This window comes from Scyliorhinus torazame, chromosome 14 (genome assembly GCF_047496885.1).
Source record: "Scyliorhinus torazame isolate Kashiwa2021f chromosome 14, sScyTor2.1, whole genome shotgun sequence".
Taxonomy (NCBI): domain Eukaryota; kingdom Metazoa; phylum Chordata; class Chondrichthyes; order Carcharhiniformes; family Scyliorhinidae; genus Scyliorhinus; species Scyliorhinus torazame.
The window spans coordinates 95,923,923-95,937,385 of record NC_092720.1 but is presented as its reverse complement, the minus strand read 5'-3'; the positions used below and the strand labels follow the sequence as shown (position 1 = coordinate 95,937,385).

Below are 13,463 nucleotides of genomic sequence, written 5' to 3'. Positions count from 1 at the left end.
CATCTCTCTTATAGCAAGGTACCTTTCTCCTTAGTGGAGGGGTGAATAACCAATGCGCATTGATTTAAAGTAATAACAAGGAGGTTTAGAGGAGATGTGAGGAAAAACTTTTTCACCCAGAGGGTGGTTGGAATCTGGAACTCTGAAAGGGTGGTAGAGGCGGGGACCCTCACAACTTTTAAGAAGTATTTAGATGAGCACTTGAAATAGCATGGCATGCAAGTCTACGGACCAAGTGCTGGGATTAGAATGGTTAGGTGCATGATGGTTGGCGCAGGCGCAATGGGCCATAGGGTCTATTTTCGTGCTGTGACCCTTCACTCTGTGACCTTTCACTATCCCGTCACTGCTTTTGTTCTGTTAGGCTGTTTGTCCAACATCCCATCTTGAATGAGCTACAATTTCCTCCAATTGGGGAGATCAAAGCCATCAGCTTCGGTCCCACCACAAAGCCTGCTTTTCAAATATAAATCTGGTTACTACAATTATCCTTTTGACTTAGAACACTTTGTTTACTCTTCCTTGAATTCTTCTGAATGCCTTGGTCTCTATTCTCTTAACTTCTGTCGTTTAAGACATTCTTTCTGTCCCAATTCCCCGGTTATCTATACAGTAACTGTTTTTTGGGGAAGCTTCTCTATTTGCAGCTCCCATCCTGCCCAGTCTTTCTCCTGCAGTATATCCAGCTAAAACTGAAACTTAAAAGCTTTTCAACCTTATGTGGCTTCCAGTTGCTAAGTAACCACTGCTATTTTATTTACTCTTCACAATGTAGTCCTCTCTAAGCACAATAGAAACACAGTGGGAATTGAACCAACCCCCACACAAACAAACACCTTTGTCCAGCATGAATCTAACTATAGGCTTTACCCTTCCTTCCTATAGTCATAGGGTATTCAGTCGTAAGGGGAGTAGACAGGCGTTTCTGTGGTTGAAAACGAAACTCCCGAATGGTATGTTGCCTCCCGGGTGCACGGGTCAGGGATGTCTCAGATCGGCTGCAGGACATACTGAAGGGGGAGGGTGAACAGCCAGTTGTCATGGTGCATATAGGCACCAACGATATAGGTAAAAAACGGGATGAGGTCCTACAATCAGAATTTAGGGAGTTAGGAGATAAGTTAAAAAGTAGGACCTCAAAGGTAGTAATCTCAGGATTGCTACCAGTGCCACAAGACAGTCAGAGTAGAAATTCAAGATTAGTCACAATGAATACATGGCTTGAGACATGGTGCAGGAGGGAGGGGGTTCAGATTTTTGGGACATTGGAACCGGTTCTGGGGGCAGTGGGACCATTACAAATCGGATGGTCTACACCTGGGCAGGACTGGAACCAATGTCCTAGGGGGTGCTTTTGCTAACACTGTTGGGGAGGTTTTAAACTAATGTGGCAGGTGGATGGGAACCAGATTAGGAAGTTAGAGGTCAGTAAAGAGGGAGCAACTAAAGCCAGTAAGGTACTAGATAATAAACTCAATGTGACTAAGGGGAAGAGTATACAGGGAACAGATGATGAACGCAAAGGGACAGGTGGTCTGAGGTGCATTTGTTTCAATGCGAGAAGTGTAGCAGGTAAGGCAGATGAACTTAGGACTTGGATTAGTACCTGGGAATATGATGTTATTGGTATTACTGAGACTTGGTTGAGGGAAGGAGAAGACTGGCAACTAAATATCCCAGGGCATAGATGCTTCAGGAGGGATAGAGAGGGAGGTAAAAGGGGTGGAGGAGTTGGATTACTGGTCAGAGATGATATCACCACTGTGATTAAGGAGGGCACGATGGAGGATTCGAGCACTGAGGCAATATGGGTAGAGCTAAGAAATAGGAAGGGTGCAGTAACATTGTTGAGACTTTACTACAGGCCTCCCAAAAGCGAGCGTGAAGTAGAGGTACAAATATGTGAACAGATTATAGAAAAATGTAGGAGCAATAGGGTGGTCGTGATGGGAGATTTTAACTTCCCCAACATTGAATAGTGTTGGAGGCGTAGATGGAGCAGAATTTGTCAGGAGCATCCAGGAGAGTTTTTTTAGAGCAGTATGTAAATAGTCCAACTCGGGAAGGGGCCATACTGGACCTGGTATTGGGGAATGATCCCGGCCAGGTGGGTGAAGTTTCAGTCAGCGATTACTTTGGAAATAGCGATCACAATTCCGTAAGTTTTAGAATACTCATGGACAAAGACGAGAGTGGTCCTAAAGGAAGAGTGCTAAATTGGGGAAAGGCCAAGTATAACAAAATTCGGCAGGAGCTAGGGAATGTGGATTGGGAGCAGCTGTTTAAGGGTAAATCCACATTTGAAATGTGGGAGTCTTTTAAGGAAAAGTTGATTAGAGTGCAGGACAGACATGTCCCTGTGAAAATGAGGGATAGAAATGGCAAGATTAAGGAACCATGGATAACGGGTGGAATTGTAAGACTAGCTAAGATGAAAAAGGAAGCATACATAAGATCTAGGCGACTTAAAACTGATGAAGCTTTGGAGGAATATCAGGAAAGTAGGACAAATCTCAAACGCGCAATAAAGAGGGCTAAAAGGGGTCATGAAATATCTTTGGCTAACAGGGTTAAGGAAAATCCCAAAGCCTTTTATTCGTATATAAGGAGCAAGAGGGTAACTAGAGAAAGGATTGGCCCACTCAAAGACAAAAGAGGGAATTTATGCGTGGAGTCAGAGGAAATGGGAGAGATTCTTAATGAGTACTTTGCATCGATATTCACCAAGATGAGGTACATGACGGATGTTGAGGCTAGGGATGGATGTTTAAATACTCTAGGTCAATTTGGCATAAGGAAGGGGGAAGCTTTGGGTATTCTAAAAGGCATTAAGGTGGACAAGTCCCCAGGTCCGGATGGGATCTATCCCAGGTTACTGAGGGAAGCGAGGGACGAAATAGCTGGGGCTTTAACAGATACCTTTGCAGCATCCTTGAGCACGGGTGAGGTCCCGGAGGACTGGAGAATTGCTAATGTTGTCCCTTTATTTAAGAAGGTAGCAGGGATAATCCAGGGAATTATAGACCTGTGAGCTTGACGTCAGTGGTAGGCAAACTGTTGGAGAAGATACTGAGGGATAGGATCTATTCACATTTGGAAGAAAATAGACTTATCAGTGATAGGCAGCATGGTTTTGTGCAGGGAAGGTCATGTCTTACAAACCTAATATAATTCTTCGAGGAAGTGACAAAGTTAATTGATGAGGGAAGGGCTGTAGGTGTCATATACATGGACTTCAGTGAGGCGTTTGATAAAGTATCCCATGGCAGGTTGATGGAAAAAGTGAAGTCATATGGGATTCAGGGTGTACCAGCTAGATGGATAAAGGACAACAGGAGACAGAGAGTAGTAGTGGAAGGGAGTGTCTCAAAATGGAGAAAGGTGACTAGTGGTGTTCCACAGGGATCCGTGCTCAGACCACTGTTGTTTGTGATATACATAAATGACCTGGACGAAGGTATAGGTGGTCTGATTAGCAAGTTTGCAGATGATACTAAGATTGGTGGAGTTGCCGATAGCGAGGAGGACTGTCAGAGAATACAGCAAAATATAGATAGATTGGAGAGTTGGGCAGAGAAATGGCAGATGGAGTTCAATCCAGGCAAATGCGAGGTGATGCATTTTGGAAGATCTAATTCAAAAGCGGACTATACGCTCAATGGAAGAGTCCTGGGGCAAATTGATGTACAGAGAGATCTGGGAGTTCAGGTCCATTGTACCCTGAAGGTGGCAATGCAGGTCGATAGAGTGGTCAAGAAGGCATACAGCATGCTTGCCTTCATCGGACGGGGTATTGAGTACAAGAGTCGGCAGGTCATGTTACAGTTGTATAGGACTTTGGTTAGGCCACATTTGGAATACTGCGTGCAGCTCTGGTCGCCACATTACCAGAAGGATGTGGATGCTTTAGAGAGGGTGCAGAGGAGGTTCACCAGGATGTTGCCTGGTATGGAGGGTGCTAGCTATGAAGAAAGGTTGAGGAGATTAGGATTGTTTTCGTTGGAAAGACGGAGGTTGAGGGGGGACCTGATTGAGGTCTACAAAATTATGAGAGGTATGGACAGGGTGGATAGCAACAAGCTTGTCCCAAGAGTGGGGGTGTCAATTACAAGGGGCCACGATTTCAAGGTGAGAGGGGGAACGTTTAAGGGAGATGTGCTTGGAAAGTTTTTTATGCAGAGGGTGGTGAGTGCCTGGAACGCTTTGCCAGCGGAGGTGGTAGAGGCGGGCACGATAGCATCATTTAAGATGCATCTAGACAGATATATGAACGGGCAGGGAACAGAGGGAAGTAGATCCTTGGAAAATAGAAGACAGGTTTAGATAAAGGATCTGGATCGGCGCAGGCTGGGAGGGCTGAAGGGCCTGTTCCTGTGCTTTAATTTTCTTTGTTCCACAAAAACATTATACTAAATCCACTTAAACCTAAACCTTATTTTTAATGTTCTGTGCCCTAATTTTTTTGAATTCTTTATATATAAATATAAATCCCTTAAAATTACATTTGTTTTCCTAACAGTGCCTTAGCACAAAGCTCAGGAACTCTCTCCTCATAATACTCGACCTTCTCATTTCCTTTTCCTACTTTGAAGCTTACATTAAAATCTATCTATTTGAACAACGTTTTAGCCACCACTCCAAATACATCTTCTTCTGACTCAGCATCCATTTTTCCTATGCTTCCAGAAAACACATTGTATTTTTTACATTGTTTTGGCTACAAAATTAACTTTAGAAGTACAGGATAGGTTAACATGCATAAGTAGACAAAGATTGAATAAAATGCTTTAACATGCACATAACATAAAATCCTATGTTTCAGGATTTGGAAAGAGCAATGAACAGGATTAGAAACAGAGCTTCTGAATCCCCTGTCAGGAAAAACCACTGGGAAACAGTTCGTGGGATTGTAAAATTGGGAAAAGGTAATCATTGCAACATTTCCAAAATTGGTACAAATTATGTTAAACTAACAAAAGGACACAAAGCCTTTACTTTTATGGCACCTTGATTTTCCATTTGTCAAAAAGCTTTGTTGCAAATATGAACCCATGAGATGCAGTAACTCTATTTGGGTGGGAAACAAGCACCTCTCAGTACTGTGCATACATTTTTCAGTATGGTGAATCTGTAAAGTGCCCGGACAATTTAGATAGTTTTGTAACCCTGTAATTGTAAATTCAAATGTCTGCACATCATCAGTCATCACCATAAAGGTATGGAATTGCATGTTATATTTTGTTTTTCTTCATAGGCAAACTATTAAGAGGGTTTGAACCAGTTTACCCTGAGAGACTGTGGGTTGATATAAAGACATTTTGTAATTCTTTTCCATTCCACATTGTCTTCAATGAAGAGGTGGGTCTTCAGTCTATTTGTTCTTTTAAAGTGTTATTGATATACAAGGGCCTGTGGAAATGCCTATTGAAATGTATTTTTCACTAGTACTGCCTTTCTCTCCTGAAGACATCGACTTCTCGGTGAGATAGGTTCCACGTGTGTTGAGCACCAGAATGCAACTTCCCTGAGGGTCCATTATTCAGGTCTTGATAGCCAATGTTGACAGCCTATTTGATTATCACACCAGAACTCAAACCTTTACTCATGTGTGAATCACTGAACAGCAATTAAGAATAGGTATCTGTCTGATTTTGATTTTGACTAACCCAAGGGTTTTGAGGAAAACCTTAGGGATGAACTGAGGATTTAGAGTACCCAATTAATTTTTTCCTATTAAGGGGCAATTTAGCGTGTCCAATCCACCTACCTTGCATATCTTTGAGTTGTGGGGACGAAACCCACGCAGACACAGGGAGAATGTGTAAACTCCACATGGACAGTGACCCAGAGCTGGATCGAACCTGGGATCTCGGTGCCGTGAGACTGCAGTGCTAACCACTGCACCACCGTGCTGCCCCTAGGACCTTCTTTCTTACATATAAATGATCTGGCCGAAGCTGTGGGGGGTGCAATTTCAAAATTGTGTATTTCTGACATAACATTTTCATCAGGAAGGGGTAGGGGCATGGGGTGGGAAAGCTGACTCAGCAGGACCATTTGAACGCAGAGCTGAGTTTAAATATATCCCCTTTTCACTGGATCATGGGACTTAACCTGCTTTTGGGAATTATGAATCTACATAGAGGTCATGGCATGTGATTAAGGTCTGTCAACCTGTTAAGTTGTCAAGTTACTTAAACGCAAGCCTTTTAAAAATTGAGTGAAAAACTGCTGCCTCTGTCTGAGAGAGTTTAAAAACACTGTTCCAGCAATTTTAATAGCTGTTTGTTGATGTAAGCCTAAACATTATCGTTATAGCATTATTAATGCTTGGATGCTTTCCACAACCTATCATTATCAAAGTGGGAGGCTGTAAGTTCACCGTTTGACTGATGTCTTAAAGAGGCTATTAAAGTATTAGTTGTCTTGATTGGGGTTATGAATACAAATGTTTAGGGCAGCACGGTGGCACAGTGGGTTAGCCCTGCTGCCTCACGACGCCAAGGTCCCAGGTTCGATACCGGCTCTGGGTCACTGTCCGTGTGGAGTTTGCACATTCTCCCCGTGTTCGCATGGGTTTCTCTCCCACAGCCCAAAGATGTGCAGGCTAAGTGGATTGGCCATGCTAAAATTGCCTCTTAATTGGAAAAAATGAATTGGGTGCTCTAAATTAAAAAAAATAATGCAAATGTTTGTTTTTATAACGGATTAAATACTTGAGGATATTTTAATCTATTGAACGGGCTTTCATGAATGGGAGTGTTTTTTTATGTTGTGAGGTCTGTAATAGGTATTTAGAGCTTTAACTTATTTCATCTCAGTATGGCTCCTGAGGTTTGTCCATGGTAGAAACTGGGTAAGTTGGCATGGAGGATGTAAGGGAAAATGGTTCTAAGTGTGGGAGGACGAGTTGGCATGAATTTGCACTAAGTTGGCATAAGGGCTATAAGGGGCCCTTGAGGGTGGGTAGGGGGTATGGATTGGCATGAATTAGCATTCATAGGCTTAGGAAGTGGGTGAGGGGTGAAGAATGTGAGGAATGTAGTCTAGAGGGCGTAATTTTAAGAACATCACTGGGACTCAGGCCCAGAGATCTGAGGCAGAACTTTTATAAAGCCCATCTTGGCACTCAGCAGCCCTTGTGGCAGCCTCCAATCGACATCTGGAACTGGTGGGTCCAACTTCTGTACCTGCCCCTGGGAACAAACATCCCACTGTTTGAGGCACTTTTACCTGAGTCGTAAAATTTCCCAACTCTTGCTACCAGCTCGGGAGTGACAATCCAGTCTTGGAGAGGGAGTATAATCCAAATTGTATAATTTTGAGAGACCTGCAACAAAAGAAGGACCTGGGGGTGCATATCTACAAAGCAGAAGTTGGTAGGGCAACTTGATAACAGTTCACAGAATCACAGAATTGTTAGGGTTCAGCAGGTTGCCATTTAGCCCATCTTGAACCATTCTAATGACTGAGTTTCCTGGTCTATCACCATTGCCTGAGTAACATCTACCGCCTTGGTAAAGACGGATGCAAAGTATTCATTTAATACCTGAGCTATGCTCTTTGCCTTCATGTGTAAAATCCCTTTTAGGTCGCTAATTGGCGCTACTACTCCTTTTCTCATAATCCCTCTTTGTTTCTCTAATGTGTTTTTCATCTCCCCAATGAAATGTTAGTATCCCTGTTGGTCCTCAATTGTTAAGAAACTTTTTGGAATACTTTGCTTTGTAAATAGGGATAATGAAAACAAAAACAAGGAAGACATCAAAATCTTTTACAAATCATAGACTGGAGTATTGTGTATAATTCTGGGTACAAAACCTTAAGCCTTGGAAATGATCCAGAGGAGGTTTACCTAGATAATACCAGGGATATGGTACTTCAACAATGGAGATATTGGGGAAGCTGGGATTGTTCTCCGTGCAAGATATTTTAAGAAGCTATCTAATAAATTATTCAAAACTCCGAATGGAGTTGATGCATAAAACAGTGAGAAACTGTGTCCCTGGCAAGTGAGTCAGTAACAAGAGATGATAGATTTTACGAGACAAAATGAGGAGACTATTTTCACACAGAGGTTAAAATCTGGAATGCACTACCTGAACGCCAGGAACCTTCACAAAGACGTGTATTTAAAGAAGGCAAATTTGCACAAGTATTGGGAAAAAGTTGAGGTGTGGGCCTAAATTGATCCACTCTTTCTAAGAGGCAGTACAAGCACAATAGTTGAAATGGCCTCCTTCTGTGCTGTATGATTGTTTGATTCCATGGATAGGATCTTCAAGCCTCACCCACTGCTGGATCGCCCATTCCCACCGAAAATCAGTAGACCTTTGACTGGCCCACCGCATTTTCCTGCGGCAAGTTCTGCCATGGCAGGTCCAGAAAATCCCGGCCTCTGATTCTTAGTCTATGTAGCTCAATTGTTTAAGGGATCAATCCATTGAGTCCTTCGGAGAATACTGAGATTATTAATGCAGGTAATCTTTTGTCAGATCAATGTCTCATCGTATTATTAAGAATACAGTAATCAAATATGTTAAAATTTTCCAGCTGATCCAACAGAGCGAGCATGGATTTGTAAAGTGTAGATCATTCCTGTCAAATATTATTGAATCTTTTGAAGAGGTGACTTAAGTAGTGAACAGGGGAATGGCGATGTTTACATTGACTTTCAGAAGGTATTTAATAAAATCTCTCATAACAGCATGTCAGCTAAAATTGAAACCACAGAATTGAAGATAATTTTTGACCTGGTTAGGAAATTGACTGAGCAATGAGGGGCAGAGTTGAGATGAGGGGCGTGTACTCTGATTGGCAGGGTGTGACTTGTGGTCTGCTGAAGCCTCCTGTGCATGTATTTATTAACAACATGGATGATGAAATAGAAAAATCAGAGATGCAGATTTGCAAATGACACAAAAAAGTAGGAGCACTGTCAACCAATGGAACTATAAAATTATGGAGATATTAATAGATGAATTGAATGGGCAAAACTGTGGCAAATGGATTTCAATGCAGGCAAATGTGAGGACATTCATTATGGGTCTAAAGAGAATAGAACAGGTTACTTCTCAAACAGTGAAAAGCTAGAAAAGGAGGTCCAAAGACACTCGGTGTGGGATGTGGTCCAAGTATATACATAATTAAGATGTTATGAACAGGTACGGAAAATAATCAAAATAGCAAATGGAGCACAGATCATTAAATAGAGAGAGTGGGAATACAATGGAGAAGAAGAATATTTTGTTATATTCTTAGAATTATTTGACAAATACAAAATATTTACTGAGTCTGCAGAGATATATAAACACAAGCTTGATTGGAACACATCTTTCTGCTTTGGCTACATCTACCCTGAGGCTGCACAAGAGAGAGTAAATCATGTGATGTTGCATCACTTTCTGTGATGATGTACACGGTATCTGATTAGCATATTAAACAGTTAGAATTAATTTATTACACTACATATTTCAACTGTACAAAACCCTGGTTAGACCACACCTGATGCACTTCTGGGCATCACAACTGAGGAAGGATGGCCCAGAACTTGTGATTTCCAGGCGGTGATACAGTGGTATCCCAGATGTACTGGGAGACCCAACAGAAGTCCCAGCATGATAGCTACATGATAATTGCCAAGAAGTTTAATCTTATGATGGGCAATTACCCTGCTCTGAAACCATGTGATACTCTGAATTAAATCGGAGACCTCAGATGGTTCCACGTTTCAGCAGAATAGCTACCGAGGAAAATGAGAAGGATTAACTCCACTTCTAAATCCTGGGTAACCAAACTACTGACCATACCAAAATCATTCTTCCATGTTTATAAATGAATTTGTTATTGATGCTTTATTCTGAGCCAAAAATCAATCTTTTGCTAATTTTAATCTTTTGTTTTGTGACTCCAACCAGTTTGTATTTTAGGCAAATTTCTTAAAAAAGGTTCTTCAGGTAAAAATAAAGATTGTTGACCTCCGAAAATAGATCAATTGTAAATTTAAATCTGCGATTAATAGATTTTTGTTCTCCATAGATTTTAAGGAACATGGGGTAAAGGGCGAATATATGGAATGAGACCACCGATCAACCATAACCTCTTTGAATGGTGGTTCTGGGGTGCTAAATGACTTATTCCTGTTCTGAAATTCTTATAATTCTGTCTTCTCAGAAAAAATAAATCAATATTCGGAACTCTCTGATCTTATACTGGAATGTATTTACTTCACCTGCTTCATCAATGTTGTATTACCATGCACAACTGTTTATGCATGCTCTCCAAATTGGACACTTTTAATCATTTTGAATTACAAAGTTGCATTTGCATATATTGAAAAAGCAGATACAGCACCACAAAAACACACTTGTCTTGTAATTGGATCAATTAGTTCAGTTATTGCCAATGCATTTCTTTAAAGTATCATACAATTAAGTCCTTAAATTGTGATTAGAATTGAGGGTGCATTTATACCTCAACAATAATTCTGGGCAAAACAGACTCATTTCATAATAGTATAAACACAATCTAAATCTGGAGCCATGATTTAGACTGACACAGAAATGAATTGGAAACTACCACATATGAATACTAAACATGTAGTGTAAGTAAGGGCCTAACAGAGATTAATGGTATATCTGGATTGAAAGCTGATTAAATACTTTCCAAAAGGTAACAATTATCAACTCTATATAACTGAACATAAGAAGATATTTTATCTTTTAATATTGTGCATTGCAAGCTGATGATTTAATTAAATTCTTGGGAAAATGTTGATCATTGTATTGTTTTATGCTAACCACTTGTTCTTGGCCTTTTAAGCTTAGGGTAAAACAAGCAGGGATAAATATACAGAAGGTCGTCCCAGGACTTCAGACAATGGACATCCGACTTGATGAATACTTCACCATTGTTCACCCGGAAGTAACATTCAAAATATCAAGTGTGCGGAAATTCATTAATAGTCAATTTGTGTTAAGAACAAAACGGGAAATGATGCCGGAATCATGGAAACATCGTCCAATGCTGGAACTAAGAGGTGTGATAGAAAATGAAACAACTTCTAAAATATATTTATCTAAAGTGAAAGACGGGTTGCAATGCAAAAATAATCCAAAAAGGTCTGAATTTGAAATCATTCTTTGCAACAACATTATTTCTTCCATTGTTCAGCTTCCTGGGAAGTCTAGTGAACAATTCCATTATTACCGATTCAAACAGTCAAAGCTCCTCCATGCAATGGAGTCCTAAACTATCACCAAGCTTTCTTATTTTTCTTTTTTTTTAAATTGTGAATAATTAACACTCAATTTACTGTGTGATATTTTTACTTTGTTCAATCAGTGCTCATGACCTCATCAGGATAATAGCTCCAAGGAGCCTTGGAGACACAAAAATGAGAACAAATTGTATTTGCATTCAAAGGGTTAGTGATAAATGTGTGCGTGATTGAGCATCAGTTTTGTGTATGCATAAATTCAGTGATCCTGAGCAATGAGTTCCATATCCTTTCTAGCCAGTGACATAATATGACTCAACCAAGATAGCGCAAAAATTAACCACACAGGAAGAACAAAAGAAAAACAACTCTTCTGTCCAACTGCATTTTTTAAAAGGCTCACTAACTTGAAATCAAAATGTAAGAAACCAGAAACTCCCCTGAAATGTCAAATACTTTGCATATTCTAAATCTGAAAAGGGAAAAATATATTAGTTCTTTCTTTGTGCTAATAATATACAACTCCATCTATGCTCTCTTGATGTTTATTGCCATCATCCTATCATCAAAACTTTAATGAGTTACATCTTGCTCAAACACAATGTCAAGAAGACCAAAGCTTTGATCTCTGCTATAAATTCCTCCCTAAACCATGACCCCAGGCTGACTCAGCCCATGAATCTAGCTTAAAATCTCACATCCTATTGATTATCAAAATCATTTATGACCACCTCGGCAACATTGCCTGCCTCCATCCTTATCTCAGCCTTCCACCACAGAAAACTGAACCCTTTGTGACTCAATTATTGTCACACATTCCTTGTTGGTTCTCCATCCAACAGCTTCACACTTGTCCATGGCAGTGTTGGACATATCCTTTCTTGCACCAAGCCCCACCTATCCATCCCCCCCTGTTCTTGCTGGCTATATGGCCTTCTGATTTAATGTCTCAATTCAAAATATTTGTCCATTGATCTTCCCATGACCTTCCGAGGAGCATTCAGCTAAGCAAAGGTGTCTGTAAGTCAGGTGCTAAGGGAATATATCCTGTGATGATTAATTGACTTTTGTATGGAATATTGGATTGTTTATTTGATAGAGTTGGTTTGGAATGGTTGTATTGGATTTTATTTCAGCATTGTGGCCAAGAGGATGGTGTGCTGGTCAGTGACAGAAGGACAGTCAGGTGGGTGATTGTTGTTGAATGTATATTTGGAGTTGTGTAGTTGGATGAAACATTCATGGACAGACAGGCCAGAAAGGGGATTTGGTAGTTTCCTTTCTTCCTTGCTACTCCTTATTCTTCTCTTCCTCGTTCTGTTCCCGGGCTGCTCAGTGTATCCCTGGTGGCAAAGGCTGTTCCCTCATGAGAGCAGGATTATGTAGGATATAGGAGACCATGACAAATTGGGACAACTCTCTGGCCAGTACTGATGTCTCCAGAGCAGTCCAAGCAGTGGAACAGTTTCTTTAGCACCGCAATATAGTCTGTTCTACCCAATTTTGTGTGACAGCATGGCTGTCATTGTAAACATTCTGGCCATGTGTTTGGTTTGTGCCCTGGAGTCATGAGCCATCTGTTAAGCAGATAGTCATTGTTATTCAGCAGCCTCCCTTTGGTTGACATGGTGGCTTGAATACTGAGGGAATATCAAACTGGTGCAGCATAAAGGCATCTTATCTTTTGCCAGCATATTGAACATTGACCTGCATGATAAGCTGACCATGGGTGCACACAATCCAGACATTCAGGGAGTGGAACCCTTTCCAGATGCAGTACATCTCGGCATTTAAATGTAGTGCTTGCAAAGCCAAGTTTACACAATTGCTGGCACACTGCACAATGGGGAAGCCCACTATCTTTGCAAAGCACCTCCCTCATCTCTTTAAAAAGAGAGACCAACAAGCACCTGTCCTCTGCAAGCATAAAGAACATCCCATTATGCAGCACCGCACATAAAACTAGGGAATGTTGTGGAAGAACCCTGCCACAAAAATATCATGTACATAGGCACCTTCACATCCACAGGCGGTGCTGTTCTTGCCCTGCTCAGAGGTTGCAGATTTGCCTTCAAATGGTGGTAGATTTCTCTGAGCAGCTCCTTTGTTAAACTGAGATGACCCGCTCACTGGTCCTGGCTTAGGCTGAGGGAAAAGAAGTGGGTAAGCACTCATTATTCTCTCCCCCCCCCTCCCCCACCCCCAACGTACACACCATCCACACACCCTCCTCGCATTTATATGC

The 13,463-nt window shown here is 41.1% G+C and overlaps 1 protein-coding gene across 4 annotated transcripts in view; it reads left to right on the top strand.

Moving 5' to 3' along the window:
• Nucleotides 1-13,463, top strand: part of LOC140389891 (guanylate cyclase soluble subunit beta-2-like) — an 88,789-nt gene that overhangs the window by 37,655 nt on the left and 37,671 nt on the right. For all 4 annotated transcript variants that reach the window (XM_072474514.1, XM_072474516.1, XM_072474515.1 and 1 more), the window contains 3 exons: nucleotides 4,823-4,925; nucleotides 5,255-5,358; nucleotides 10,822-11,038. In XM_072474514.1, coding sequence (XP_072330615.1) covers nucleotides 4,823-4,925; nucleotides 5,255-5,358; nucleotides 10,822-11,038 — 424 coding nt within the window. The remainder of the gene's footprint in view (nucleotides 1-4,822; nucleotides 4,926-5,254; nucleotides 5,359-10,821; nucleotides 11,039-13,463) is intronic.